The following is a 26440-nucleotide window of genomic DNA, read 5'->3' on the forward strand; positions in this document are numbered from 1 at the left end:
ATTAGCTACCAGAGACTCTTTCATGGAAATGAGAAGAGCGTTACCCGTGGGACCTGTGTGTCAAGGCTGACTTGCTACCTCAGAGTATGTACATACTCTGCCTTGAGAGACACTGTCCCGTAGTCTCCTGACCTGTAACTGAGGGCAGGCGCCCTGTCCTGTCTCAGGCACTTCCCGTGGGCCAGTCTTGGGTAAGATGCTGTACCGGAGCCATCGCTAGGTTGTGACTCAGCTGAAGAGCGAGCGTATGTTTGTTTTCTATTTTATCACACAGCATAGACTCAGGCCATCTATCATTTTCATTTGAAGTTTTTATGCTTGAGATAACATTGTTTTTTCATTGTATTTCTTGCTACTTTGCTTTTTTAATTAAATTTTTAATATTTTGAGAATAAAGTTAATATATTTTTATCTTGTGGCCTCTAGAATGTATGAAACTTTTGTAAGCTTTTTCTGATTTAACAAACTCTTATGAAGCATTTATAGTGAACCTGGATTTGAGCTCAGACAAATTCCTAGCTGTGAAGGACTCTGTATGCTGTGTTTTTAAAAAGAAACTTTCTTGGTAGCAAGAGGGGAAGTAAACTTCCTAATAAAAATTTATTAAGTTTAATTTGCTAATGTTCATTCTCCAACTATGGGTTACTTTATGATGGTGACCAAACAGAGCGTGCTTGCTTCCCTGTGATTACCATTTAAAGATCAAAGCATCAGGCACAGCATAAATGACATCTTGGTCAGGGGTGGACTGTCCATCAGTGTTCCCACGAGACTGTGGCACATGGTGACACCATCCTCAGCTTAGTGTGTAAGCATATCCTCTGTGTGTACACAAACAAAACAGGCTGACACATTGCTTGCTGTGTCGCTTACGTGAATGGAGCCGCGGCTGTCCAAGTTGTGGTGTGGTCCCTCTTCTGTTGCCTGCAGACCTGCTCCTTCTCATCAGAGATAGAGCGGAGCCCACTCTGCTCCACACCCCTGTGTCCCAGTATCCGGGACACTCCTTGAAATATATCTATTAATTCACATGTGGTTTTTATGGGAAAACACTGGAAAGTTAGTGGTACTAAAATCTGAATATTATCAGTAAACTAGTAACACTTATTATGAAATATTATTTTACTATTTGTGGTCATTAGGTTTTCCTTTTCTTAACAAGCAAAACCTAAAACCAAACCCAAACCAAACAATTCAAACTTGTTTTTCCAGGAATTCATTAATCAGTCTTGTTTAACTATCTTTCTAGAATAAAGAAAAAAATGCAAAGGAACAATTTAACATTAGATGATTTAAAATATTTTGATTCAAACTGCAACATTTACAGATGGGGATCACGAAAGAAAGGGGATTTGAAATGTGCGTATTTTATTTTTTAAATTAAATCAGCACATGCTATATTATGCTGGTCACAAGTCTGTGATTTGCCACTATTAGTAAGTAAAACCTGTCATTTCATTAGTAATAGTAACTAAAATTGTAAGCAAAAGGAGGCCAGCATATGTTTACTTTTGAAGCACTGAAGGTAGCAAAGTAATTACATAAAGGATCATTCCCACCTTTAATCAAATCACAACTAAAAGCAAGTGGAGTGGGTCATTGAGACGGCTCAGTGGGCGAGGGCAATGCCCCTGCTACCTGCACAGTGAGAGGACAGAACTGAATCCACCGTGGTCATCTACAGGCAGACAGAGAGAACAAACGAACCTGTAGTGTTAACTCCATGCCGCTTACTGAGGACTGGCATGAGAATTTATAAACACACGGAACTCTAAAGTCAGTGATACTGCACCTACAACAGGGGTGTGGAGCAGAGTGGGCTCCGCTCTAGCTCTGATGAGAAGGAGCAGGTCTGCAGGCAACAGAAGAGGGACCACACCACAACTTGGACAGCCGCGGCTCCATTCACGTAAGCGACACAGCAAGCAATGTGTCAGCCTGTTTTGTTTGTGTACACACAGAGGATATGCTTACACACTAAGCTGAGGATGGTGTCACCATGTGCCACAGTCTCGTGGGAACACTGATGGACAGTCCACCCCTGACCAAGATGTCATTTATGCTGTGCCTGATGCTTTGATCTTTAAATGGTAATCACAGGGAAGCAAGCACGCTCTGTTTGGTCACCATCATAAAGTAACCCATAGTTGGAGAATGAACATTAGCAAATTAAACTTAATAAATTTTTATTAGGAAGTTTACTTCCCCTCTTGCTACCAAGAAAGTTTCTTTTTAAAAACACAGCATACAGGGCTGGAGAGATGGCTCAGCGGTTAAGAGCACCCGACTGCTCTTCCAGAGGTCATGAGTTCAATTCCCAGCAACCACATGGTGGCTCACAACCATCTGTAAAGAGATCTGATGCCCCCTTCTGGTGTATCTGGAGACAGCTACAGTGTACTTATATATAATAAATAAAATAAATCTTTAAAAAAAAAAAAAAAAAAACACAGCATACAGAGTCCTTTTCATACCTGGCCTTCCTTCCTGTAAAACTTGAGCAGTTTTTCTCTTCAAGCCTGACACTTGTCCTGTTTATTAGGACTTGAATTGTGGTGTATGATTTTAAGCTCACTGTGATTTTCTCAATTGTTGATGGTGGCTGTGTTCCTATTTCTAGGCTTACGGAGTTCCTATGCCAGTCAGCATAGTCAGCTTGGACAAGATCTTCGTTCAGCTGTGTCTCCTGACTTGCACATCACTCCTATATATGAAGGGAGGACCTACTACAGTCCAGTGTACCGCAGCCCAAACCACGGGACCGTGGAACTCCAAGGATCACAGACAGCACTGTACCGCACAGGCTCAGGTGGGCCCTGTGTCCTGCTTTCCTGACTTCCACGGCCCAAGGAGAGAGATTTCATTGGGTTCTCTATTGGAAGGAAATCATGTTGCACGTTTAGTTGTCAGATAAGCAGCTGTGACAGCAAATCAATAAACAGTAAAACAGAAGTTCACTTAGCACGTACTTAGGGGTAAATTATTTTTAAAATAGTTTAATCAATCAATGAAGATAGTGAATATGCTGCTAGGTTAGCTGAAAATATGATTCCCTCACAACAGACTCATATCACATAGAGAAAGGGATCCATTTGCTGAAATATTTCACTGTGGTTTCTGTTGCCGGAAGCAAATGTTGAAATGATCCAGACGAGGGACTTGCTGTCTGTTAACAATGCTCTCACATGCTCTCACTGCACTCTGCCATGCTCTCACCGCACTCTGCCATGCACCTGGAAAGGTGACAGTAACTTGGTGTCACTCAGTTTCAGTGTGGCGTTTCCTGGAAGAGACTCACACCAGGGCAGAGTGCAGTGAGAGCATGGCAGAGTGCGGTGAGAGCATGTGAGAGCATGGCAGAGTGCGGTGAGAGCATGTATAAACAGGACAGAGTACGGTGAGAGCATGGCAGAGTGTGGTGAGAGCATGTGAGAGCATGGCAGAGTGCGGTGAGAGCATGTATAAACAGGACAGAGTGTGGTGAGAGCATTGCAGAGTGCGGTGAGAGCATGTGAGAGCATGGCAGAGTGCGGTGAGAGCATGTGAGAGCATGGCAGAGTGCGGTGAGAGCGTGTATAAACAGGACAGAGTGCGGTGAGAGCGTGTATAAACAGGACAGAGTGCGGTGAGAGCGTGTATAAACAGGACAGAGTGCGGTGAGAGCGTGTATAAACAGGACAGAGTGGGGTGAGAGAGTGTATAAACAGGACAGAGTGTGGTGAGAGCGTGTATAAACAGGACAGAGTGCAGTGAGAGCGTGTATAAACAGGCTGCTGAACCTCACACCCAGCCTTACCTTGTCTCTTACACCATGGCTTCTGCTAAGTCTGTAGCTGGCTGCTGCAGCGTTTGTGGCATGCGCTGCCACAAGGTTCTGCAGAGTGGCTTGAGGGGTCTCAAAGGTAGCTTCAAGCATCCAGGAAAGCCTAAATCTTACAGATTTATAGTCTGTAAGCCTGCCAGCACTGACAGCCCTCCCAGGCATGTCTCTGGAGAAGAGAATGTATTGTTTCTTTACCAGAGATGGACAGTTCTGCCCACTGAAGAGTCTCCGCAAAGAAGGTTCCTGTGTTCTGAGGCTCTCTAAGCAGGAACCCCTTCAAGCGGCCTGTGGAAAAGTGAACAGCCTTGCTGGTTGCAGAAAGACTCTGGAGTACCGCACTGGAAGACACACCTCTTTATTAGGAGAGACTTGTTCAGTGCAGCACACAACTGCTTTGCACATGATATCGTAATAATTTCTGGAAATAGCCATAGAATTAAAATCTTTCTTGTGGCATAGCTTTTTTTAAATATCACCAAGATCCATAAATACAGAAAGAAGCAAAATATATATTAAAGAAATAGAATGTTTAAAAACTTGAAGAGTTATTTATAAATTTCAGTAAAGACCTTTTTTTTATCACTAAATTAAAATTATGACATGATACCATTCATTTCTGAGATTAATTCCTTGTACTTTTACTAAGGTTTTAATTTTCTAAATCTTAATGTACCCAAGCCCATAAGCAGACTCCAAGCCGCACTGGCTTTCTTTCCTGGGTACTTCCTTTAGTTCTTAAGCTAGGCTTATGAAATCCAAAATCAACAGCCAACGCAATTGCCAAACGTTTAATCCTGTTTAAAAGTAAAAAGATACTGTGTTTGGAAAGAACGGCTCTGTGGAGAACATACTAATCTTTCCCCAAACGTTGACTTTGCAGTAGGCATTGGGAATCTACAAAGGACTTCCAGCCAGAGAAGCACCCTTACATACCAAAGAAATAACTATGCTCTGAACACAGCAGCTACCTATGCGGAGCCCTACAGGCCTGTACAGTACCGAGTCCAAGAGTGCAGCTATAACCGGCTGCCACACACAGGGCCGGCTGACGATGGTGCCACGAGATCCCCATCAATAGACAGCATTCAGAAGGACCCCAGGTGAGTACCAGAGGGCCGCCGCAGTGCACGCCCTATCACACTAACCACCTCACCGTTTTGTCTCATTAACCTGTCCAGGCGGGTAGGATCAGTAACTCCTTATCTCTGTTACTTCCACCAGTGTAGGTCACTGAGGCTGACTTCATTTTTTAAAGCTGATTGCTTCTTTCTGTACTTTAATTACAGCTTAGAGAGCACACAGATTTGTGGGAATGTGTGTAGCATTCATCATGTAGGTATTTTACTTGGCCCTACCTGGGAGGGCATGTGTGACTTAGACAAAGACTGAGGATCACCCACACGCACACACCTTTGCCTGCCTGCCTCAGAAAGTTCATGCATGAATCCGAAGTGTAAAAAATGAGTGTGCGTTTCCAGTTGTGTTAGTCAGTGATAGGCAGAGCTTTTAGCAATGAGGACCTTTAAGAAGCTTTGCAGCATTTAGAAGAAGATGACATACAAGACATTCTTATCTCACAAACAAAAACTATTTGACAGATAGTAGGTATGTCTTGTTTTATTTTGTTTGGCCTCTTAGCTGACATTTTGCAAGGTAAACACAAGCCATTTGGTATTTGATTGAGTCTTAAAAACTGGCCTCTTTAGTGAAAGCCATTTAAAGCATTCAAAAAAATATGTTTCTTTTAAAACTAAAAGAATTTTTGTTTATGGAAGAACAGAATCATTACTAAGTTTTGAGCAACTTTGGTGTTATTTTAAGTCATAGATTATTAGCAAGATTTCATTCACTCTCCGCCCACAGTTGTCTCACTGGGAAGTTGCTATAATTACCCATTTGAATTTAACAACCTACCAACATGTTCTAATGACTGTGAACTGAAATTAGTGAGGTTCTGGTCACTGAGTAAGAAAAGGTACTTCAGATATTTGGGAAGTCACTGACTCACTGAAGCCACGGCATGAGGTTGCCTTCTGACCTAGACATTCATTTTGTTTTTGCAGTCCCGGTTTGCCACTTTGGGCTGTCATAAGTACCTTTCATTTTATAGTAGAGTTTTTTTAATTATTATTATTATAGCACCTTATATATTTCTGTCAGAAAAAAATCTTATTTAATTTTCTAAAATCTTCAGAATGACAAAATTCTGTGTACCCAGCACATTGCTGAATTTCCCTCAGAGTATTCCTAATTCCAGGTAATTTGATACCCTCGCTCCCCGTGCAGGGTAATAATGGCCACCTGCAAGAACAGGGACGTGCAAGTGGAGCTGCAGTTGACGCTGTGCTCTGGAGGCCTCGGCCTTGACCTCGAGGTGAACTGATTCACTGTAAACAAAAGCTCCATGGGTGGTAATACACTTTGCTACTTGTGCTATGGTAATGTCACAGTCTAATGCATGAGCTGTTACTACAAGCTCTGATTGTATGCAGCCTCACTCAATGCTGTGTGTAAGGTGAACAGAAGGTAGTTCTACGGTGACAGATACGTTTACTGTAGCTGACCCTGGAATCCCAAAGAATGAAGACTGAGTATTCAAATCAGAATCAGAGGCCACAGACAACTGTCACCCCTCAGCTGTGAAAATACCAGTGGTGACGTCTTCATTACCTCAAACGTTACTGGTTTTACTACATAATAACCTGACAAATTCTCCGTGAGACTGGAAATTGCTGATGCTTACTATGTAGAAGGGAGTCTGTAAGGATTTAGTTTTTAGGTTTGGGGGTGTTTGTTTTTCATTGTTTCATTGGTTTTTAGTCTTCTGCTGTGTAGCCGGGGTCCTGCTTCCATCTGTCCATCTTCATGCTAAGGTTACAGATATGTGCTGCTGGGCCCAGCTATGACTTAAAACCCAACAAACAGGAGAGAGCATCTCATGTGGAAGATGGCGACGGCAGTGCTGGCCTCTTCCTCAGCACCTTTCTCTACCCCTGACCTTTATTCACTGTCATATGTATTTGAACACCCATGATATAGTGTCATTACTGGAAAATGGTCACTTTGGAAAAAAATGAAAAGAAATAAAAGCATATTTTAAAATATTCACCCTTCCCACTAAAGATCTTCCCGTAAACCCAAGTCTCCATCTTGTCTTACCTTCAGCAGCTTAAAGAATTTGGTTTGAGTTCTTTTTGCCTCAATTTATCTTAAATGATTTGTCTTGATTTTTCAGGATATTTTTGCTACGTATAAAATTCAGGACTTATGAGTGTGAATTTTTTTCTTTCAGTACTTTTAAAGGTGTTATTCATTGTCTTCAGACATCTGTTGTGTTTTGGTGAGAAATAAGACATTATTGTACTCTACTCATTCTGTTATACGGGCTCTCTCTCTCTCGGCCTCCTTTGGTCCCCTCCGCTTTCACAGTTCTACTCTGACAAGCTTAAGTGTGGGGCTCTGCATCTGACTGATCGGGATTCTGAGACTCTTTGAATGTACATTGACAGATTTACCAAAATTAGGGGGAAAAAAAATCAGCTTTTATTTCTTTAAATTCTTTGCTACCCTCCACCCCCTCCTCCTTCTGGAACTGTAGTCACGTGACTAAAGTGACCCTGTGAGGTGAAAGTGAGCAAGTTCCCTGTGGCTGGGCAGCTTCTAGTGCTGCCTTCATGCACATCGTGCCTTTTGCTATAGCCTCATATATGTTTGGCTTTTGCTTGCTTTTTTAATTTCAGATACTTTCTTTCCTTTCTTCTTCTCTTCTCTTTCTTTACACATCACCCCGGTTCTTTTTCTGTAGTTTGCATGTCCCCGACTGCTCACCCACTACATCATGGTCTCCTCTTTGGTGTGGTTGGCTTTTGTGGCAGGGTCTCACTGGAGCTCAGAAACTGCCCTAAGCCTCCTGTGTCTGCTGGGATCTCAGGGCTCCAGCACCACACCCAGCCTTTTCTTTTTCTTTTAAGTCTTTGAACATAACTGGGGCAATTTCAAGTTCTTCCAGGATCCAGAAAAGTCCAGGGTCAGGAATTTGGTGCTTATCGTACTGTTGCTTTCTGTCACAACATCTATCTCAGTGATTTTTGATGATCTGCTGGCTGTTGTGAACAAGGAAACCTGGATTAGATGATCTCTTGCTACAGTACTAAGTTTCTTGTGGCAGATAACTGAATTATTAGCAGATCCTGTTGACGTGGCCAACATGGATTGTGCTCTTCAAGAATTCTATTTCACATGTACGCTAGCCCCAGAACATCAGTCGACCTTGTTCTGTGGCTTGGCCCTAGCTGCTCATAAGCCTTGATGGGCTTATAACTTTAATTCTGAGAAACTCACATTTGTACCCCAACAAGTCTGAGTCCAACATCACCTACTGTGTGTTCAGCTCTGTCATGCAGTAGTTACTCTGCACCAACCAGTCTCTTTTGAATGTCCTGTCTATTCCTTCTGATTTTCCTAGAACCAACAGATTCCGGTCTACCCTGACCTCCATTCCTAACCCCAAGCAACAAATCCGTCCTGTACTCTTTTAGCCTTAGTCTCTCGCATTATGGGACAGAAAATGCTATACCGTTTCTAAGCAAAAAAGCCAGAGAGTCATAGGATTCCTTGGGTGTGTCTCATCTCAAGGATCTCTTTCTTGTGTACTGTCCTCGGTTCTATAGTAGTTTATGGAACATCAAATCCAGAGCCATAGCTAAAATAAAAGTCAAGGCTTGGGCTGTAATAAGGCAAGCCCTGGTAGTGATGTCGTCCAGTTAGTGTGGGAACTGGAAGCAGTCTTCCCAGGGAAAATTTCCGCTGAACTTAAGGCAGTGATGCTGATGACAACCATTGCCCTGCTCCTGCTGGAAGTTACTCTTCTGCTGTCTGGTCCTCCTGGCTTTCAGGAATGTCAGAAAATCCTAACCATCACTGTACTGCTTAAAGAAAAAAAATGTTTGCAATAAATGTGAGTTATCAGTAAGGATTAGGTCGCACGCCTGGTACTCTGTCGATTACAGTTCAGCCTTACACAATAGACTTTACATAGATTTTTTTTTAATCATAAATGTTTAACACAGTTGAGTGTAAAAAAGGGAGGCTCTTACAGAAAATGTTCCTCCTTGGAAAGCCTCACTTTAGAAGTGATTATCAGTACCCTGCACCATCACACTTACCTTCTAGAGCCCTTCTCTAAGGCAGGCAGAGACAACAGCTTGACCTCTCTTACTTTACAGATGAGGGAACTGGGCTCTGAATACTCAGCTCATTTCCAGAGTAACTTGACTGAGAAGTGCCTAGGGCTGCAGTTTAAGTAATATGACTCCAGTTCTTATGATTTTTTTCTACTTTTTGTCTATATGTGCTGTGTGCATGCCATGTGTATGCATGCCTGCATGTATGTGGGTGCACATAGATGTAGATGCATTCAGGGGTTGAGGGTTCATGTTAGGAACCCTCCTCAGTGGCCCATTTATTTACCTTGCTCAAGCTCTCACAGAAGTGGTGAGCTGCTAGCCAGCTTTCTGTGGGGATCCTATCTCCCCCGTAGCTACAGAGCACTGTGTGGGTTCTAGGGCTCTTAGGTCATCTGACTGCCACTTCAAAACTTGTGTTTTATTTCTAGTCCTTTTAGTAAAAAACACATAGACTACATGTTTCTCTAATTTCCACTTACATACAAATCCCAGTTTCTTGTCTGTACCCAATGATACTTAGGAATACTTGCCTCAGGGGGGGAAGCAGTGGCAGCTGATGGGACCCGATGCACGTAACCTGGATAAATGCTAGCTTGTGCCATTGCCACAAAGGGCGCATGGGGCCTGTGTTTAGGGCCACATCTTAGTCAGCATTTGTAGCTTGAACAGCCACGGTGACTCCTATAACTTAACAGGGATACACCAGAAACTCATTTGCATGTGTACGAGTATGAGATGGAATGACCCCTTGCAGTAGACTGGAGGATTAGTGCCTGGAGCCTTTCCAATCCATGTGGCACTCTGGGCTCTATAGACTCGGGGTTGGGGGTGGCCCTTGAGTTTAAAGCCAGCATGAGCTAGAGAGTAAGACCCTGAATAAAGGACAAAGAAGAAAAAGGATTTAAACTATTTTGATGTTCTTGAAAGTTCTTTCAAGTCATCCGCACGCAGCACCCCCTCCTCTGTAGGCGGTGACCGCTCAGATCCCTGTTAATGTCCACTTCGCTTGCTCATTCCATGGCCTCTTGGATCATGTCCTATGGTACTGTTGCTTAAAACAAAAAAATAAGTGCACGCTACTGATACACCAGTAACTTAATGTCTACTGGCACGTGTCATTTCTCTATATAACTATACCACGGCTGACTTGTGCCCCTTTGGTGGAGTACTGGGAGACCTCCAAATAGATTACTACAAATGGCATTTATTAGTTAGTGTTCACGTACAGAAACACAACTCAATACAAGTCTCTATTGGTTATTAATAAAGAAAAGTATTTTTTATCAATTTATTCAATGTGAATTCATTATTTTCATTAAAGTTTATTGGCATCCCTTAGTGGGGGTCTACATATTTTTTGTTATAGGAACTATTTCCTTTGTGTAAAATGACATGTTGGCAAAAATCCTAAATACTAGGCTGATCCAATGACATCATAAAATTGGGACAGTGTGATGCCACCAGAAAAGAAAGTGTAAAGGAATCTGTTAGGGGTAAATGTGTGCTCACATCATACAGCAACATGGGAGACATGCGCAGGTGCTACCCAGCCGCGCCCTGGTCTCTCATACACACATATCACATGGAATCAGGGAGAGAGCACCGCCGGGAGAGCGCCTGACACACGACGTGTGCTCCTGTCTCCACACGTACTACAGTTCTGGAAAATGTAAAGGTCAGGAAGGTTCAGAATGGAGTTCTTGGTCACAGCATTTCTGTCAGGCTATTTTCTTCTCCGCACTCTGTGTTTCTGTCTCATAACCACAGCAACTATGACTATTAAGGTTCCAGACAATCACCGTGATTACCCTCCGTATCTGTGATTAGCAGCCTGTAACAGCTTTGTCCTCTCCCGTCAGGCCTTCCTGTCCTCAGGTGTGACGTCTCACTCAGCTAAATCGCACTCGTACCTGTACATTGCATCTGCTGCTTCCTAGATGGGTAGGAAGGAAATTGCAGTCTGGAGGAGGAACCCTGAAGTGGGAAACTGCCCACACTGAGACTCCCTTTGTTCCCGGCTCTTTCTCTGTGTCTGTGCACCATGATTTCTTTAAGATCACGAGCATTTCAGCCTCCGCATACATTGATTGGGAAAAAATTGCTTTCAAAGAGATAACATCAAGATTTTTATAACTTCTAAAGTCTGCCTTTGCTGAACTTTTCCTATCAGAAATGTGGCATTCCTCTCTGCTTCCTTTCTGATGCCGTGTCTCTTCCATGTAGGGAGTTTGCCTGGCGTGACCCTGAGCTGCCAGAAGTCATTCACATGCTGCAACACCAGTTCCCGTCCGTGCAGGCGAATGCCGCGGCCTACCTGCAGCACCTGTGCTTTGGCGACAACAAAGTGAAGATGGAGGTACGAGCCCCGAAGCCTGCCGTGACCTGGGCACACAGTGCCTGCCACTTAACAGCACTAGCTTTCTATTTAAAAATGCCTGGGGGTGTGGGGGACTGGAAAGATGGCTCAGCAGGTAAGAGCATTGGCCACTTATGCAAAGGACCCAGGTTTGATTGGGAGCAACACATGGCAGCTCATAGGCATCTGTTATGCCAGTTAACAAGGACCCAGTGCCCTCTTCTGGCTTCTGTGGGTACTGCACACACATGTTACACATACACGCACACAGGCAAAACACCTGACCCTAGAAAAATGTACAAATAAAAATAATTCCTAAGTGAGTCGGAGTTGAGGGTGTTGTCAGTGGCACAGTTTGTGCTTGCAAGGCCCTAGGTTCAATCCTTAGCACAGTGAAAAGTCCTAGAAAAACCACAACAAAAACCATTTCCTTTTGAAGTGATATTCGTTTCAGATTCTCTTCTACTTCTTGACTGTACATTTTATTGCCTCTCAGGAAAGCCTGGGAGAGTGCACTCTGAGTGCTTTCAGCCTTGTCAAAGCTCATCCACTTAGTTAGCATAGTTATAAACCATGAAGCAAAAATCAATGGAACCCAAGCTTCAGAAATTTTTTCAAAGGATCTATTAGATGAAAAATTACAGCATTCACTGAAGTAGGGAGTTAATGTAGCTCATGAGGTTCTGGTGAAGGCGAGTGTTTTGGTGTTTATGGAAATGGTGAGTTACTGGTTACTGGCCAGTGTTCTGTAACATGCAGATTGTTTTAATAGTTCAGCCCTTATCCTGCGGTGACAGTTATTATCTGCTCAATATGTAAAACAGCGCAGCAGCTACAGGCCTGGAGTGGAGGTAAGTAAAGCGAGCAGCCTGCAAGTAAACCCTGAAGAATTCTCAAACAGAAGAGGGTGTGAGGGGAGCCCCCTGGAGAGCCAGGGCCAGAGATGCCTTCCTGTGTGGCCTCTGAGCGTCTGGACCATCGCACTTGTGAATTCACTCCACATATCCCTACAGGGAAAGTGTCACACCCTGTGTGCGTGCTGGTGCCTAGAATGTGACTGGCCTGCGTGCAGGTGCCAATCCCCGGATCTCCCTTCTCTCTTTAAGCGCTGCGCACAGGAAAGGAGCACTCTCTTAGGCCCGTCCTTAGGATTCTCAGCGGGTGTGTTCCACAATCACCATAGCAGACTTATGCACCCATCCATCTCTTGCTCATCACTCAGGCCTGGTACCTATTTTTTCTTCATTCCAGGTGTACAGGCTAGGGGGAATCAAGCATCTGGTTGACCTATTGGACCACAGGGTGTTGGAAGTTCAGAAGAATGCTTGTGGTGCCCTGCGAAACCTTGTGTTTGGCAAGTCTACAGATGAAAATAAAATAGCAATGAAGAATGTCGGTGGCATCCCTGCCTTGCTGCGACTGTTGAGAAAGTCCATTGATGCAGAAGTAAGGGAGCTTGTTACAGGTGGGTAGAGAGCATGGACGGTCTAGAGGGAGTGCTGGAAACAGTCTAGACTGCCCTTGCAGAGTGGCAGAGAGCAGGCCTTGGAAGCAACGCTGGGAGTCATAGATGATGCGCTGGGCAGGTAGGTGGGCCAGCTGTTACTCACAGCTGGGAAGGCCTGCACCCAGAAGGCATTTGCAGTGTTCTAGCATATCAGTCGTGTGCGTATCGGTACATAGGCACTCACACTCAGTTCCCTTGCCTAACTAGCCGATGGCTCACGGTGGTCTTGACATCCCTAATGCATGTTTTCTTTTCTGTTTTTCCCTCATTAATTTCTCACAGAAGAAAGAAAGCTTTTCTGAACTTTTAGTGCTAAGTTTTTTTCTTGTAAGAAATTCTTATATTGTCTTTCCTGAATAGACCTCAAAGAATTTATAATATAAAATTTACTGCTAAACAGGAAGAAAAGTACACAAAGGTCCATGTTTTCCTTTTCCTCCCTTTTTTTCCCCACTATTTAAAAGTAGGTCAGGTTGATTTGACAGTAGATAATCCACATGTGAGGAAGGCTCGTGATCTTCAGCTTGGGGGACGTTGGACCAAGTGCTTGCTTGGGTGCCTGCCTCTCATTTCGTCACCCTATATGCCACACACTTCCCTTTGTGTAGAGCACAGGGTTTCCTAAGGTGTGGGCCCCGGCCTTGAAGAGGGACACGGGGGATGTAGTTCAGAAGCAGCTCTATCCTGTGTAGTCTTCCAGTATAAAACTATAAGCACCTTCTGGTCTTTCTTCCAGAGTTTTCTGCCCCTTCGAAGCTTTTTTGACTTTTAAGAAACATTGTTTTCAAACATACATATATAGTAGAGAAAATCAAATTATTTTATAACCACATACTGTTGGCAGCAATCATTTTAAATGGAATGGCTGCTGATGAAGCAGTCCTTTAAAAATTTTGAAAAGGGGATGATCAATCTGAAATGCTCAAGTGAAATGATGAATGATCAATCTGGAAATGTATCCCTCAGCTCTCACACACAGAGGATGTAAGAAACATATTTCCAGTTCCCAGAGGCTATTGCTCTCAGCTTGATTTCAGTGTAAACATTGAAATATGAAACTACCAAGTCATACTGTGTATCTAGAAAAGTTGTTGGTGCTTGTACACGGGCATGATATGTGTTCTCATATGTCAAAGCCCATAACGTAGGGAAAAAGGAGAAAGTAAAGTTAGTTGTTCCATTTCTCAGTTGTAACATTCAGTTGTGCCAGACTTACCTGACGGTCATTGAGAAGAAATATATAGAAAAAGTGAGCCGTGCTATGTCTTCAAGCCAGAGAGCATCAGGAGACCCTTAAGTCCTTCCATTAACCGTTTTCCAAAGCCGGTATTTATAAGTCGTTTAAACTGTACAGTCACAGAGGGGCTTAAGTGGGATCTCAAACTTTACCTTGTCTGATCAGCCACGCAAGACATGAGTCTCTGTACTGACAACCCCACTAGTTTTCACATTGGCCAGAACAGGGGACACAAGCCTGAGCGTCAAGGGTAATGCGTTTGTCATGAATGAGAAGCAGGGAGCACAGACGCTGTGGAGCTCGTGTGGGAGCCGAGAGCAGCTCTAATGACCAATTCTGCCCTACAGCCAACCTCCAGGGCCCCTCTGACCCAAGACCCTTTAGTCTGAACTCCCCACCCTCGGGGAACCAGTGTTGGGTAAAACCCTCCCTGAAATAGAGCCCTGTGCGTCTGACCTTCAGTTCTGAGCCAGTGCCATTCACAGAGACGGTGGCTCTGAGGTTTGATATTCGTGTGGACTAAGAGTTTGTTGGTGAGAATTAAAACCAACCTAGAATCAAAATATTTAGGCCAACAAACTTGAATTCAAACTGCTAGTCATTTGAAGAAATTACTATTCACTTGGAAGTAGGCCTCTGTTCTTCACAATATTAAGTAATTCAACCTAGTTATTAAAGCCAAGTCGTTTCTCCCTTTGTCCTCTTTGTTTCCGTTTGACAATTTTTACTATACAAGTGAAGAAATTTTAACTATTCTGAAAAGGATGTTTTGCATTTGCTTTAAATGTAATAACTGCCCAGGGCCTTGTATTTTTTGGCCACATTTGTACTTTCAAGGAAAAAAACTAAACTTTTTGCCAAGATTATTCTCCCAAGACAGTATGGCTATCTTTGCTAATCAAAATGGTTCTCTGATACGTAACATGATTCTTGTGTTTCTTTCGCTGTGCTGAACGTTTTTCCACAGTGAAACATTCCGTGCTCTCCGTGTACCTACAGCTGTGTGCGTGGGTGCTGTGAGTTGATCTCCCTTCCCCAATGGGCGTTTTGCTGCTACTATGCTTAAACACAAAAGTGGTGCAGAGTCTAATTGCCCCTCCATCGGGCTCTGCAGTCGGTGTCTTCTGGGCCACAGCCGTGATCCCAAGGGAACATCTTGTCACTAAAAATGATAGGATCGAATCATTTGTTCAAGATTATTAAATTGTATTTCTGAGCTAGGAAATATGAATTTATACTTACTGGACATTCTAAAAAGACCCTGTATTAAACTGTAGAAACTGGAGATGCTTTAAAGAATCCGGAGACCTCCCTTGTAATGAACCAGGTATCCCAAAGCTCTAACCTGTTACTCATCCCTACGACACCAGTGTTAGCCTGGGGACAGCCTTTGTTCTTCAGTAGCATTAGGCTCAGTTCATCCCACTTGTGTATGCTTTCCAAGGTCACACAGGATTGTTCATCCAAATGGCTAATTCAAGCCATCCATCCATTGCAGACGCCATGCAGAACACGGGCCACACCATCTTACCCTCGTCACTGACTCCATAATTTCTTATTAGGTGGTGGTTAATTTTTTAAAAAGATACCTGCTAAGGAAAACCAGGTGATCCAGGCAAAGGTTTAGCAAACAGTAAGCCTGACAAGAGTTGGTCATTCATACATAAAGAGTTATGTGATTGCAGGATGGAAAATTCTATTTTGGTTTCTTTGACCTCAATAGTATGCCTTCTATACAGCCATTTGTCACCGGATCTAGACAGGAGGCAGTCCATTACTCTCCTGCTTTTCTGGACTACTTGAGCTATTAGGAGCTGTGCACGTTATTTTCAGAAATCTAGCATCAGCCCTTCCCACTTCCCAGCCATAATTAGTAAGAATCCTTACCACCTGCTCTACTTATAACACTAATAACAAAATCATTCATCACCAGGCTCCAGCCTCCCTCCCTCCCTCTTCTCTGTCTCATTTCAAGCCATAAAAATTTGTAATGAGAAAATGACAAAAAAAATAGGTATAATTGGTACTATCCCAAAATAGTTCATTATAGATGGGCCAGCTCCTAGCGCATGACGAACTTAGAACTTGCAAACTCCCTGTAGAAACTGCTGTTCCACAGCGGCACACCTGGGCACCCGCATCGCAGGTGAGAAACCGGGCGCAGGGAGGCGGAGTTCCTGACGCAGGCTGCTTTCCCCTCCCCAGCACAGGTTCTGAGAAAGGCTAACCAGACACAACTCTGTCTTCAAATACTTTCCCTTCCATGGAGGTGGCAACAGAAGGACATCGTAGGATCCTAATTACTTGAATTTTACCCAGTACTCTAGGGAGCTCTCCTAGAACTCCACCAATAAATTCCTGTCAAGCTAGTGACCTGGCATAATCCTAAAGTTTCAGCTCACTGCAGTGTGACTTTGCTCTTCTGTCGGGAGTGACAGTCAGAGTCTGGTGCGCCCTTGTGCATGGAATAATAGACCCTCTGTCTGAATGAGGCAGCCCAAGTGGGAACCTAAAGTCACATGGAGAACTTGGTCAGCTAGCGTTGGTCAGGGGAGAATTTCCCAGCAAAGGAGAGGCCTGCAGTGGTGCACTGCCTCGGTAAACTTGGCAGCCTATAAATATGAGGAAGGTGGGCACACACAGGGAGACTCCACATCAAACTCCCCCGCCCCCCGTGTTCCAGGCTCTGCCCCTGCCTGATGCCCTGCAGCCGACAACTCTACCCGCTCGTCTCAAAGCTTCTGCTGTTAGTTTAATGCAGGTACAGATGAGAAAGTGTCCTCAGACATACATAGACTCTTAAGTCAGTGGTTCTCAACCTGCAGGCCACGACCCCTTTGGAGGTCAAATGACCCTTTCACAGGAGTCACATATCAGATATGCTGCATACCAGATATTTATATTATGATTTGTAACAGTAGCAAAATTGCAGTTATAAGGTAACAATGAAAATAATTTGTAGTTGGGGATCACCACATGAGAAACTGTATTAAAGGGTCACAGCATTAGGAAGGTTGAGGACCACATCCTTAAGTGACTGGATAACTAACTCTCTTTGCTCATAGGACACTTGTCAGAATCTGTGTCACCAGCAAAACAAGGGTTGGAGGTGGGGCCACTGTGCTCCTTGCCAGCTCTACCTCAGAACCTTCCCTGTTTCCCTTTTGTAGCCTGTCTGTTCTATTGTACCTGCTTCCAACAGAAGGAGCCAGCTTTGTGTCCCTCATGGGCAGCTGTCAGCATTCCTGAATTGTAAGCTTAGTTCCTGAAGAAATATTCCAGGGGACACTGAACTACACAGCCATGTGGTATCCTTAATCTCCTCACAGCACACACCAAGTGGCAAAATTACCTCAGTAGAGAACATGCTAAAGTACAAATGAGATTCTACAAAAAGACCCCTGGGTAGATTAGGGTGCCACGACTGACCTTTGTGATTAGAAAGCCCTAGAAATGCAGGTCAGTGCTTATGTTTTCCTGACACCAAAAAGCTCACCCCCTCATGACCTTCATGTGGGGAGAACTGAGTAGCAGAAACAAGCCCCTTTGGATTAAGTGTTGGGACTGGGCCCTCCCAGAATGGCTGCTGCAGCCAGCCTCCATTCTCCAGAGCTCCCATCTAGGAAACTTTGTTCCCTCAGACTCAGCACCCTGTTTCCACCACAGCCACGCCTGGGGGAGCTCTCTCACACCTGACCAACTGTGCATCTAAATGTGCAGGGATTCCAGGGAGCTCTGAGGTGAGCCAGGCAGAGACAGAGAAGGGCTCCCACTCAGGAGGCCTATCAGGAAGACACCATGGCCCATGCCTTTAGGCCAAGAGTAGCTCTACATGGCTACTCTAGTGGCCATTGTGACCTCCCCGTAACCCTGGAAATGATTGTATGCTACCATGATATTTTTTCCTCAGAATTTATCCACAGAAAGGCATTTTTTTCCTGTAATTGAAGACAGTACTCATGTCCCACTCATAATAATTGCTTTCCCATTATCCCAATCCCATTTCATTTGTATAATTTGCTGATGGCACAGTGGCCCTGGTAGGTAGGAGGCTCAAGCGATTAGCCTGAAGCTGCAAACTGCAGGCATTTGGAAGGCAGTGCTCTCTCCTCGTTACCCCTCCGACTTCCTCATTCTGTCAACAGCACCCTATTTTTACACATGCACAAACTGCTGGCTCATCTTTAACACCAAAGGCAGCTGCATCAAGCCCCACATTCTCACAGGTGGTTCCTTATCTCACCACCTCACCCTGAAACCACTGTCCTGTGACATAGGCTATATGGTAACCTGATTCACCCTCACTGAAGTAAGCGCTATGTCAGCATTTCAGCCCTCCCACCTGTCTGGCCTGCCCACCTTGCAGGCTAGCCCAGGCCTCAAGTTGTCCTCTCCTACTCTTCCTCAGTCATAGTCTACCTAAGGGTGTCCCACCCCCCTTTCTTGGGACCTCTGCCTTTCCTACTTCAGGTCAGTGTGGTAGCCTCCAGCGCTACTACACGGAAGTGGCCATAACTTAAACTGTCCAGGAAGGACAACGCAATAGTGTGTGATGGTGGGATTTGGCCCCAAACAGACAGACAGCTTTCCTTACAGGCCCAAAGCTCTGAACATTTCACCTCTGTCAGATTCTTGCTTCCCTGGTGACAAATGGAACCATGCTTTGTGAATTTTTGAGGTGTGTGAAGCTGTGTTCATGTTTGTCCCAAGGCCTACAACTCACCTGAGTGAGGGCATATAACTCACCTGGGAACCGACCAGCACCCAACAGAAATGTCATGGGAGCTTCATACATAGTTCTAAGTTTTCCAGTGCCCGTCTTAAGTAAGGACAAAACCAAAGACAGTGGAATTAATTTTAATAATGTATTTTATTTGATCCAATAGAATATGACAGTTTTAAATCAATTATGAGGTATTTTGCTTAGATTCTATACCAAGTCTTTATAATCTAGTATGTTTTATACAATTCAATCAGAACTAGCCACATTTCAGGTGCTTCCTTGGCCACATAGCTGATAGCTACAGTTCTTCTAGACAGCACAGGTCTGTACAAGTTGACCATGCCTTCCCTGGAATTCTGGAGATCAGGAGGGCTTCAAATTAAAGAATTTTCTAGATTTTTTAAAAAAATGTTTACATAGACTTTACTTTAGCAACCCTGATCTGAAAATCTGAAATCAGATTTTAAAGTATCTCAGGTTTTGGATTTCTGTATTACTTAGCCTGTATAGTGGTTGAGAGGAAATGACATACGTTTAAAAAGCAGGTTTTGTGACTGGCAGGCAGCAGCGGGTGGCCATATTGTGACAAAATGTAATTACCATAGCATCTTGATAGTACTGTTTTCCCAACAAAAAGTCACAGAGATTCGTCAAGAGCGTATGGAGCAAAGGAGAGATCGTCAGGTGCAGCCACAGAAGAGAGGCAGACGAGGCTGTCTAGGTTCTGAGTCCCTCAGCTGAAGGCTAGCTGGAGAATAATAGTGAGTGCATTCTCAGAGCCAGCTGTGGTCCTGGATTAGAGACCACCACCCACCCGCCTTCCTAGCCGGGTATCAGCATCGTGTGAGTGTACACAATCCGACACGCCCATGAAGAGTGAAGCCCTCGTACCAGGGTTTTTGTACTATAATGTTCCCACCACTGTGTTCAAGAATGCTTGCAGGGCAGGTGTGTGTGACGGCGCCCATGTTCTCCTAAGTCCATGGATGCAGTGCTGTGAGAACAAGAACATGATCTAGACTGGGCAGTGCTGCTGTCCCAGAGCAGGAGTAGAATCACTGTCTTAGTTAGGGTCCATGTTGCTCTGAAGAGACACCATGACAGCAGATTTTCTTATGAAAAGCATGTGATTGGTGCTTACAGTTAGAGGTTTATTCCCTTGTCAGCATGGTGAGAAGCATGGCAGCGAGCAGGCAGACATGGGACTGGGCAGACAGCGGAGAGTTCTGTATCCAGATGGACCAGCAGCAAGCACAGAGAAAGCACTGGGCCTGACGAGTATTTGAAACCTCAGTGGCCACCCATCGTGAAACACTTCCTCCAACAGTACCTTCCGGGCACCTTCAATAGCGCCACTCCCTTTGAGCCTGTGAACCTCACTCAGTCCTGTTAAAGCCAGCACAGGCACATTCACTGACTCAGCAGGATATTCTCTCTGCCCTGGACAGGACAATCAGCTATGGTCATCCTCATCTCCGTTGACGTTCCTCACACCCCAGAGGCTGGGGTGGTTCTGGTTACCTTGTAGGCATCTTAAGAAAGGTGCTGAAGCCAAGGACTTCAAAGAGTAACCGTCCAGGCTGGGAACATGGCTTGGGTGTAGAGCGCTCTCCTAGCAAGACACTGCCAGTTCAATTTCTAGCACTGCAGAAATGAACAAGACACTGGGATTGTGCTGGCTCTCGGGAGGAAACAGTGCAGTGAGTGGTTTGTAGTGAGCACTGGGTCTTAGGGGGTCTTCCTTTGGTGGTGTGTGCAGGGGCTTGATTTTTGGCAATTTGGAAAGAGCATGAACTGAATACAATATAAACGTAAATGGCTTAAAAATGGTCCTTTCTGTCCAAGAGAGAAAGCACGTTTGTCGGCCGTTATGTATTCCCAGTGAAGGCACTTTTTAAATGTTATTTGGTTTTTAATGTCCTTTTAAATATGTACTTTCAAGTAGTTGTTATTACTTTAATTAATCAGCAAAATCAGCTTCCAGTGTGAATACAGCACTATCAGTTGAGCATTAGATTAGTTATGCAGCCAGCTTTAAATGCGAGCGCTTTCAACAGTATGCAGTGCCGAATTTATGGGAAATGGTATTTTAATTACTTTGTTCATTCTTTGGGAAGAAAACAAACTTTCATCTCCCGTGGCAGCATTTCTTTTTGCTTATTGGCTACTCATGATTATCTGTACTTTTCTATGGTAGAGAATCAGCATTTTTACAATCCACACGGCAATTCCTAATACCTTCTCAGTTCATTTGTATATGTAAAATCTCCGTCCTCAACACAAAGAGCTAATTGCTTTAAAATAAATAAAACCTCCAGCTTCCTAAACTAAATTACAATTACTTTTAGCATTTTAACTTTTTGTGTGGGAACGAGGTGACGGAACATGCCGCTCCATGGTTTTTGAAGGAAATTTTATATCCAGATGTTATAGCCGGAGGCTCCCCATGTGGACAAAGAATCCCAGGCACACGGCTCTTTGTGTTCTGATAAGTCTTGATACATCTGGGAGCTGCTCTGGTTGTAGAAATAAAAGGCTGAGTCTTGCTGGTAGATTGGTTTTATGACCCATAAGTCACCCCAGTTGACCCAAAGATGTATAATTAGCTCATCTACTGGGGGGTTGCTTGTCTTGAAACAAGTTGACATCTCCTTTTCTGGCAGCCCCATTCTTTTCAGCCTTGCAGTCTGGGGGATGGGCATTCATGATAGAGCACGTACTTCTGAGGCTGAGAGTTAGAACCAGATGGCAGCATGTACATCCCGGCAGACTCTGCTGAAGATCTGCAATGTTCTTCTGGACTTTTCTCTGCTTTATGGACCTTAAAGGCACAGTTGAACGTTGTTTCAAGAAAAGTCACAGTCTGTTCTCTAAGCCTGGTAGGCAGAACACCAAGGGGAGTTTTATAAACAAACACAGGAGATAAAATTAATCCATCAACAAGTAGATGCTGGTACCGACAATCCTGCACATGTGTAAAAAACATGAAAAGGAACAGAGTTAGATAGATGCCCACACATGCCTAATGAAATGCAAATTCAATTTAGAAGTATAAATAAATGTTCATCTGCCTTCAGGAAAATCCATCTCTGTGCACGTATAAAGTAATCAAGTGGGAAAGTTAATTGAGTTGGGGCATCTTGGTTCTTGGCACAGGGGGACTAAAGCCACTGTGAGTCAGATGATGATGGTGTCTTTGCTCTTGTTGATTTGAGGGCACTTATCTGGTGTCCAGTCCCAAACTGACTGTTGATGAAATATAGAATGGCATCCAAGACTACCTGCCACTCACAATCCTTGGAGAAAAGAAGGAAAATTCTAGTTCAATTAAAAAAAAAAAATCAGGAGACTTCTCAAATATGAAAAATACCCTGTAGCCAGGAGTAAAGCTTAGGAGTAGCTTGGAATGAAGACAAAAACAACAAAAACAAGGGACCTTGGAGCCAGTGTCCCTTAATTTCTCATCCTGAACCCTTTCTTCGGTTGTGATTTCTACTGAAGTTTCCGGAGCAAGCCGCTTAGTTTCTTTGGAGATAAAGAGCTACTTCCCGACTTAAGATGCGTCTGCATTGTCAACTGCGAGCAGGAACAGTGTTCAAGGGAATGCCAGTACAGCAGAAAAATTCAGATAAAAGTTATAGCATACCACAGATTCTCACAGTGTTTGCATTGCGTTAGGTGTGTGAGCTAATCCATGCAGAGTTGACAGGAGACAGTGAGCACGAGTTACGTGCAGATACCACAAGCCATTATCACAAGGAGCGTCTGCCGGCCTCGGTAACTACAGAGCGGACCAAGAATCAACCGCCCCACCCCCTCCCCATGGATCATGAAGGGCATCTGTACATCTGGTGATACTTACAGATTCCAGTGTGATGGGTGTTGCTGTGTATAAGCCTTGCCTTACATTTTACTTGACTTTTCTTTGATGAAGAAAGTAGCTTGTTGGAAAATGAAGCTGTCCCCAAGAGTTCTGTTTTGTGATGTGAGGAACGTGAAAGGTTTTGACAGAAAGAGAATTGCAGCAGTCATGTTAGGAATCACACGCTGCCGAGCTGTCAGCAGGCGTGGTTTCAGGTAATAACATTTTCCCCATCAATGGCCAGTGAGCTATATGCTGCCACTAACTGGCTCCCACTCCTGGGTAGTCACACTGGCACCCTAGGTTGCCATGGCTTCATTTAGCAGGAATTGTTCGAGTCTTTCCAATCCTGCTATGCCTCAACCCACTCTTCTGTCTTCCTCCTTTTTCTTGTTCCTTAGTCAGGACAGACCTTCCATGAGTTAGCTCTCTGGTGTTGTCTATCATTGTCTTCCAGCTAAGAAAATGTTCAGCTAATATCTTCTACACATGGGAAACAGAAACAGGCAGTAACAGCCATTATGGAGCAAAGATAAAGATGGCCATGTTCAGTTAGTTCTTTCCCAACTGCCCTTTAGACAATCCAGCCAAACCCCTGGCAAACTGGTACCCAACCATTGTCTGAGAACACTCCATGAGCAAGTAAGTCCAACAGTAAAGTTCTATTCCTAAGCACCTAGGCACATATGTGCCAAGTTTCTCAGTGGGACCTTGTGTCTGTAAGCAAAGGTCATAGTGAGAAGAATCCACTTTCAGAAACAAATCAAAGCCTTCATCTTCCGGTTTCTGAATTGTCTAGATCCTCCCTCCTTTATATCATATCCACCCTCCTTAAAGGAGAACTAGCCTAGGTCCAAACAGATGGGCACCACACAAGATCAAGTCCTTAGAGGCTGTGCTTATAGTGGATGGGAAAGACCGAGGGTGAAAGTCCTTGGGGAAGGGGGCTGAGAAACCAAATTAATGAGGTCTAGAAATCAAGGCCAAGTGCAAGAGGAGAACAGACACAGAGGATGAGGACAATACATAGCATCAGTCTCCATTACTGACACATCTCTAGTCTAGGGATGGCCAGGGAACGCAGCCCTTGGGCATAGAGTCAGGGTCTCCGTTGTTGTTGTTGTTGGTTTTGTTTTAGCTCCTTGGCTCGCCTTTGCTTTCTCCTCTCCTCCCACAGACACAAAGGCTATCTTCTATACTTTACAGTCAGAGAAGGACTACTCAGTCATGCTCCAGGCCCACCGCATTTGGAGCAGCAGTCTTGGGTCTTGTCTGGCCCAGTGCGCTTCTTGATCAGTTGTATCGAGAGACCCGCCGCGCTCCCATAGACAGTGGCAGACTGTCAGCCCCTTCTCTCCACAGACCCACAAGTATCCAGCGCTGATGATTTGGTGAAGCCTTCTGAGCAGCTTGTCACAAACACAACAGGAGTGCGGGACTCTGAAAGACTGAGGCAAAGAAAGCCACCCCATCCCCTTTCCACCTCCTCCCTTACCTCAGAAAGCGAGTTGATGTGAAAATGCCACTAGAGTAGATGACATCTTGGACGTGATCCCATTTCTGTACAGATTATAAAGAGTTATGGCAATAAGTTAACAATAATAGTCCCTTATTACTTTCTCCTGTATCTAAAGAGGAATGTCAGTAACCTACAGTCTTCAGACACATAGCAATAAAACCAGTCAAAGAAAAGTGAGAATGTGTAAACCTTAAATAAGGAAAGTGAAGCAAATACAGCAACCCTCCATGTTGTTGATGTCTACAGAAAAATATACTCTACAGTACTTGGGAAATTGAATCCAAGCCTCCTGCTAACAGAGTGGAAATAGGACAGTCTTTTGAGAAGACAAATGTTGCCTAACTTGTACATTCTAGAGGCAGGATGGGTTGCCTTCAGTTGGATTCATGTGTTTGCTCCTGTCTTAAAGATGCAGGATCTCTGATACATTTTGCTTGAACTTCTTCTTTTCAGGGGTTCTTTGGAATTTATCCTCATGTGACGCTGTAAAGATGACAATCATTCGAGATGCTCTCTCAACCTTAACCAACACTGTGATAGTTCCACATTCTGGGTGGAATGACTCTTCCTTTGATGATGATCATAAAATTAAATTTCAGACCTCGCTGGTTCTGCGGAACACGACAGGTTGCCTGAGGTCAGTGCTTCCTTCCCAGTTAATTACGCGATTGAAGAATGTGTGTCATAAGTAAATTGACTGTAGAAGGCACTGTCTGGCTAACATCCCCCAAAGGTGGTGGCTCTCCTTCATAGCTTAGGGTACAGACTTTGTCACTGTGTGAGGAGACACTGTGAGCACAGGCTGCATGTTTGCATATAACTCCTGTAAATTAGCCAGAAAGGCCCCTTGGCCCATTTAGCCTGAGGGCACTGTGGCAGTGCCAACCGTTTCTCTGTAGTAGAGTTTTGCTTTGTTTGTTTGTTTGTTTGTTTATCTGATTATCACATAATTACTGCAGGTCTGACGCAGCCTAGTTTTGTTTCAGTTCCGGTTATGTTCACTGAAGTTCAGGATGTAAAGAGACCTATTTCAACAACTGTTGGTTTTGAGTTCTATAAGTAAGTCAGTCCAACTCTGTGCCCTTAGTCATGACCTTTAACGTAGAAAGTCTGTGGGTCTCTTTACCAGTTTGAGGAACAGTTCCTTATTTGCTTACCAGGTTTACAGGATATTTGATCACACTGTGTATATTACCTACTGAAAAAAGCTCTCAAGCTGTGGTGGCTATGGCTTAGCCCTTAGCACACACCTTAGTCCCAAACAATGAAGGTAAAGTTGGTTTGCAGAAGGAAGCCCCCATGATGGAAAGTGATGTCTAATTGGGTGGCAGACAAAGTGACAAATCAGAGAAAGATTTGACAGAATAGGATATGCCCAACTCGTACATGAAAAAGAAAGAAAGGCCATGTAAGAAAGCACAGAGAGAGATAAAGAGAAGAGGCAGTTTTATTGGGAGAATTTTACAGAGACAGGTTGCAGAGAGAATGAGCTGTACACAGATGAAGACAGAATGAGCAAGAGAAGGAGAGGGAGTCAGCCTTGGCTCTTAGGTGACCCTGCTATAATACTTGGTAAATGTCACTAGGGTGAAATAAGCTGAATTGGGCTCCAACTGTGAAAAAGATACAAATAGGGATCAAGAAGGTAGCAGTGGGCACCATAAAAGAAAATGGTGACATAAGAGTTATTGGTGAATCTATGGTAAATTAAAGTCTATGTATTAGTCAGGGTTCTCTCAAAAAACAGAGCGTATAGAATGGATGAGTGAGTGTGTTTGTGTGTGTGTGTGTGTGTGTGTGTGTGTGTGTGTGTGTGTGTGTATGTGATATCTATAATATACGGTATCTATAATATATATAAAAACATACTCATATGTGGGATTTATTAGAATTTACTATAATTATAGAATCCAGTAGTTGTTTAGTTCATGAGGCTGGATGTCTCAGATGCTCTTTAGTGTAGCTAGATTCCCAAAGAACTAAGCTCCTAATGCCAGCAAAGGACTGCTAGCAAGAGTAAGAACAAGCAGGCAGAGACAGAGAGCCTCCTCCTTCTGTGTCTGTTACACAGGCTGCCAGCAGGTGTGGCCTAGATTAAAGGGCGTCACCTTCTGGACTTTCTCACCTCAAAGTCCAGATTAATCAAGACAAAATCCCTCACAGGCGTGCCCGGCGATTTGGCTTTTAATAATTCCAGATGTAGTCAAGTTGACAACCAAGAATTACC

General features: G+C 44.0%; 1 protein-coding gene across 50 annotated transcripts in view; it reads left to right on the forward strand.

Moving 5' to 3' along the window:
- Pkp4 (plakophilin 4) overlaps positions 1–26440 on the forward strand; it is a 203691-nt gene that overhangs the window by 159518 nt on the left and 17733 nt on the right. For 23 of the 50 annotated variants that reach the window (XM_087650698.1, XM_087650746.1, XM_087650701.1 and 20 more), the window contains 5 exon segments: positions 2621–2809; positions 4704–4923; positions 11233–11365; positions 12617–12830; positions 24667–24850. In XM_087650698.1, the coding sequence (XP_087506824.1) occupies positions 2621–2809; positions 4704–4923; positions 11233–11365; positions 12617–12830; positions 24667–24850 (940 nt within the window). 50 annotated transcript variants of the gene reach the window in all.

The sequence above is a fragment of the Rattus norvegicus genome, chromosome 3 (genome assembly GCF_021556685.1).
Source record: "Rattus norvegicus strain SHRSP/BbbUtx chromosome 3, alternate assembly SHRSP_T2T, whole genome shotgun sequence".
In the NCBI taxonomy this organism is placed as follows: domain Eukaryota; kingdom Metazoa; phylum Chordata; class Mammalia; order Rodentia; family Muridae; genus Rattus; species Rattus norvegicus.